The following is a 5,595-nucleotide window of genomic DNA, read 5'->3' as shown; positions in this document are numbered from 1 at the left end:
TATGCAAATCAATCAATGTGATACATCATATTAATAAACTGAAGGATAAAAACCACATGTTCATCTCAATAGATGCAGAAAAAGCTTTTGACAAAATTCAACACCCATTTATGATAAAAACTCTCCAGAAGATGGGCATAGAAGGAACCTACCTCAACATAATAAAGGCCATATACGACAAACCGACAGCAAACATCATTCTCAATGGTGAAAAACTGGAAGCATTCCCTCTAAGATCAGGAACAAGACAAGGATGTCCACTCTCGCCACTACTATTCAATATAGTTTTGGAAGTCCTTGCCACAGCTATCAGAGAAGAAAAAGAAATAAAAGGAATCCAAATTGGAAAAGAAGAAGTAAAACTGTCACTATTTGCAGATGACATGATATTATACATAGAAAATCCTAAAGATGTCACCAGAAAACTACTTGAGCTAATCAATGAATTCAGTAAAGTTACAGGATACAAAATTAACACACAGAAATCTCTTGCATTTCTATACACTAACAATGAAAGGTCAGAAAGAGAAATTAAGGAAACAATTCCATTCACCATTGCAACAAAAAGAATAAAATACCTAGGAATAAACCTAACCAAGGAGGTAAAAGACCTGTACTCAGAAAACTGTAAGACACTAATGAAAGAAATCAAAGGACACACAAACAGATGGAGGGACATACCATGTTCTTGGATTGGAAGAATCAACCTTGTGAAAATGACTGTACTACCCAAAGCAATTTACAGATTCAATGCAATCCTGATCAAATTACCAATGGCATTTTTCACAGAACTAGAACAAGAAATTTTACGATTTGTATGGAAACACAAAAGACCCTGAATAGCCAAAGCAATCTTGAGAAGGAAAGACAGATTTGGTGGAATCAGGCTTCCTGATTTCAGGCTATACTGTAAGGCTACAGTGATCAAGACAGTATGGTACTGGCACAAAAACAGAAATATAGATCAATGGAACAGGATAGAAAGCCCAGAGATAAACTATGGTCAACTAATCTATGACAAAGGAGGCAAGGATATACAGTGGAGAAAAGACAGCCTCTTCAATAAGTAGTGCGGGGAAAATTGGACAGCTACATGTAAAAGAATGAGATTAGAACACTCCCTAATACCATACACAAAAATAAACTCAAAATGGATTAGAGACCTAAATGTAAGGCCAGTCACTATAAAACTCCTAGAGGAAAACATAGGAAGAACACTTTTCAACATAAATAATAGCAAGATCTTTTTTGATCCACCCCCTAGAGTAATGGAAATAAAAACAAAAATAAATAAGTGGGACCTAATGAAACTTCAGAGCTTCTGCACAGCAAAGGAAACTATAAGCAAGATGAAAAGACAACCCTCAGAATGGGAGAAAATATTTGCAAATGAATCAATAGACAAAGGACTAATCTCCAAAATATATAAACAGTTCATCCAGCTTAATATCAAAAAAACAAGCAACCCAATCAAAAAATGGGCAGAAGACCTAAACAGGCATTTCTCCAAAGATGACATACGGATGGCCAAGAGGCACATGAAAAGCTGCTCAATATCACTAATTATTAGAGAAATGCAAATCAAAACTACAATGAGATATCACCTCACACCGGTTAGAATGGGAATCATCAGAAAATCTGCAAATAGTAAATGCTGGAGAGGATGTGGAGAAAAGGGAACGCTCTTGCACTGTTGGTGGGAATGTAAATTGATACAGCCACTATGGAGAACAGTATGGAGGTTCCTTGCAAAACTAAAAATAGAGTTACCATATGACTCAGCAATCCCACTGCTGGGCATATACCCAGAGAACACCATAATTCAAAAAGTCACATGCACTCCAATGTTCACTGCAGCACTATTTACAATAGCCAGGACATGGAAACAACCTAAATGTCTATCAACAGATGAATGGATAAAAAAGATGTGGTACATATATACAATGGAATATTACTCAGCTATAAAAAGCAATGAAACTGGAACATTCTTAGAGACATGGATGGACCTAGAGACTGTCATACAGAGTGAAGTGAGTCAGAAAGAGAAAAACAAATATGATTTATAATTTTGTTTAAAAGTCCAAACTGTATGATCCTAATTGAATTTTGATAATTTTCTAAGTAACTATATGTGCTAAATAAGCTATTATCTTTAAGCTCTAAAATAGCTGTCTACACTGTACCATGCAGCATCTGAGGCTCTGCAAACTAATTTCTTTTTTGCCAGTTCTGCCATTAGAGGGCACTAGAGGGAGACTGCAGGGGAAGAGAAGGAAGAAAAGACTTATTTACTCCTTCCTGTTTGCTGCTTGTGAGCTTCCTCTCTGCTGACTGTGCCTGTGAGCTCTTCACCTCAGCAATCTTGGATTCTTTCCAAGACAGCAGCTGTTTTCCGACATGAGAGGAACTTATCACACCCTCCTCAGGAATACCTGTGTTGGCCAGTAGCACCCCTTCCTCAGTGGTTGTGTCCCTGTCCACAGGCTCCCCTCTAAGCCCAGAGACACTAGCACCAGCCAAGCAGCATCCCCTATGTGGAGCCCTAAATCAAAGTCAAGAGTTAATTTACTGCCTAGCAACTCAATTCCAGAGTTAGCTCAACCCCCATAGCAACTCAATTCCGGAGTTAGGTCGACTACCCACCCCCCCCACCCCTGCCGCTGCCCCCTGCCAGCAAGATTTGTATCCTAACTCAGGCTAGCTGATAACACAACCCCATATTAGGGAAGGTATGCAACATATAGGATCCTGGCCTATCACCTAATGACACCCTTTGCCTTATGCCACACTGACCAATCGATTAATGCCATTCTCCTAGCAGGAATTTTCTTTGTCTAAGGGTTATAAAAGTTGGCTGTGAGCCCGCGAAGGGGTTGGCTCTCTCTGGTCTGCCGGGAAGTCGTCCCACTGTCTTTGCAGCGTCCCTTCTCTCTAATAAACTCTATCTTCCTTACATTCTGCCTTGTGTCTGGAAATTCTTCTCCATCCTGCACTCGAACCCCTACACCCTCCTTAGATTTTTGAGTTTCAACTTCATAGCTCCTTCCTCCAAGCTTTTAATAGTTTTCATTTTTAAGTTTTAATAATTCTAATCTCTTCCCTTTAATTCCCATCCCAGGGGGTAAAAGCTGCTTCCTACAAATGCTATGTCTGTGGTATCTCAGAGTTCATTCAAAAAACGAGTTAACAATTCTTTATATCAAACTTTCTCTGTTCAAAAAAAAACTGGTATGGTTTCTGTCTGCTTACCAGACCCTGAAAAAGTCAGAGTAGCAATAGGACAATGAGGGAAGCTAACAGATAATAGTATGAAAAGTTAGAAAACAAATCAACTGTACAATATGACAAATAAGATTAAGTAAAAGTTAATGTGGTGTGCTCCAAGGACAAAGAAGAAGATAAAGTCAAAGGGCTCACATAGCTGGAACAAAGGGTTACAGGACTCCTGTCACTCTGTCACAATGCGACCACTGCAATGTCCCAGAGCCCTCCCAGGCAGCATGCCCTGCCCCTTGCCCATCCCATATAAGGAAAGATTATTTGCCCTGTTCTTCTCCTGCTCAGCACACTGAAAGTACACATACTCTGCCCAGTCACCAGATGACTCACAGGTTCCTGGCTACAAAAACAGACAAGCAACCCATGCTCATGGTCAACTCTCCCTGGCTACCAGGAAGTTGGCCCGCTGTTCTGGAAGCGACCGATTTATTTCTTTAATAAGTCCTATCTTCTTTATATTCTGCCTATGTCTCGAAATTCTTTTCCAATCTGCGTTCGGACCACGACAGTTAATATTTTTCTTTAGGGTAAGACAGTCTACTTAACATGAGAAAAATAGAAAGTGGACAACAAGCCACATACTACCTTTCAAAAGAGATTGTTTAACATTTATATTAATTCTGTTTGGCACTCTGCAAAAGTAAGACCACTGGTGAAATAAGAAAGCCACAACATTTAAATCTCTTAGATAAGCAGAGTCCAGAGATTCACATCATAATTCAATTAGGGGACAAAGAAAAAGGACACAACACATTCTAGTAGGTAGTGACATTCTGGTTAAATTTAACACACCTTAATTGTTCAGATCCCCCTGAAATTCTAGAATATTTTGTTTTTGCCTTTTTATACCTGTCACTATATTTAGGAGATTTTACTGTAATTCACAAGCTGAGTGCATAGTCTCCTCATTGCCACCTTCATCTCTTTATTTCTAAGAGTATAGACAACTGGATTTAGAAAGGTAGTGACAACTGCATCAAAGATGCCAAGGAATTTATCCAGATGTGATGTGGGAAATGGCCACACATAGAAAAAAATTAATGGCCCAAAGAACAAAACGACCACAGTGACATGAGCTGACAGAGTGGAGAAGGCCTTGGATACACTACCTGAAGATTTTTTTTGAACAGTCACCATAATAAAGATGTAAGATATGATAAGAATTAAAAAGGATGTCACAGAAGAAAAGCCACTATTGGCAATAACAATGAATTCCAATGTGTAAGTGTCTACGCAAGCAAGTTTGATAAATCGAGGAAGGTCACAAAAAAAGTTGTCTAATTCATTAGGGCCACAGAAAGGCAAGTCTACAACAAAAGCCCATTGAGTCACTGAATGGGTAAGGCCAATAATCCAGGATGTGACTAGAAATAAAATGCACCTTCGTGGGCTCATGATGGTTGGGTGGTGGAGAGGCTTGCATACAGCAAGGTATCTGTCAAAGGCCATGGCAATGAGCAGCGCCAGCTCAGTGCCCCCAACTGCATGGATGAAGAAGGTCTGAGCTATACAGCCCCCAAAAGAGATGGCTTTGTGTTTTCTTAAAAGATCATAAATCATCTTGGGAGCTGTGGAAGAGCAAAATACTAAGTCGATAATGGAAAGGTTGGCCAACAGGGTACATGGGGGTCTGTAAACGAGGGTCAGAGGTTGCAGCGAGCACAATGAGGAGGTCTCGCATCAGGCTTGCCACCTGGAACACAGAGGAGAAGAGGAAGAGAGGAAGCTGGGTCTCCCAGGAGTGGGAAAGCCCCAGGGATACAAATTCTGGCACCGCAGAGTCGTTGGCTCCACCCATTGTCCCTGTCAGAACCACAGCTCTCATGCACCTGAAAGAGGAGAGTAAGGAGAAACTGATTTAGGAGAAATGGCATCAGTTTTACTCTTGAGCAATTCAGTACTTACCAGAAAACTAGACCAAGGCTGAGGTGTGCCTTTGGAGACCATTTCAGTCACAAAGCAATTCGTCTTCCTCTGTTGTATACTTCATTGCCAAAGTATATTACACAAAAGAAGGATCCTTTTACTTATATGATGAGTAGTTCTGTTGTATCTTTAGTGTCAGTATTTCATAGTCATACCTCATAAATGATTATAAATTAAAAGGCTTTTTATAGATTATTTAACTATATGAAATAAGTGACAGTAAATTTTATAATTTGGACAGTATATTGACACCATATCTATGATCACATCAGCACATTCTTTGAAGATCCTAATAAGCGTTTCTAAGACCTGAGAAATTTCTCATAGCTATAAATTAGGAAGACAAAATGAGTTTTTAGAGGAGTGAAGGAAAGATATGAGTAGAGGATT

The 5,595-nt window shown here is 39.6% G+C and overlaps 1 protein-coding gene across 1 annotated transcript; it reads right to left on the bottom strand.

Annotated features, from left to right (window-relative positions):
* Positions 1–4,140: 4,140 nt before the first annotated feature.
* On the bottom strand, positions 4,141–5,086 carry LOC130846145 (olfactory receptor 4F6-like). The gene is given in 2 exon segments (XM_057724190.1): positions 4,141–4,897; positions 4,899–5,086. Coding segments are annotated over 2 exon segments (936 nt in total). The 5' UTR covers positions 5,078–5,086.
* Between the last annotated feature and the right edge of the window lie 509 nt (positions 5,087–5,595).

This window comes from Hippopotamus amphibius, chromosome 2 (assembly GCF_030028045.1).
Source record: "Hippopotamus amphibius kiboko isolate mHipAmp2 chromosome 2, mHipAmp2.hap2, whole genome shotgun sequence".
Taxonomy (NCBI): domain Eukaryota; kingdom Metazoa; phylum Chordata; class Mammalia; order Artiodactyla; family Hippopotamidae; genus Hippopotamus; species Hippopotamus amphibius.
The sequence above is the reverse complement of the archived record's forward strand: the minus strand, read 5'-3'. Positions and strand labels throughout refer to the sequence as shown.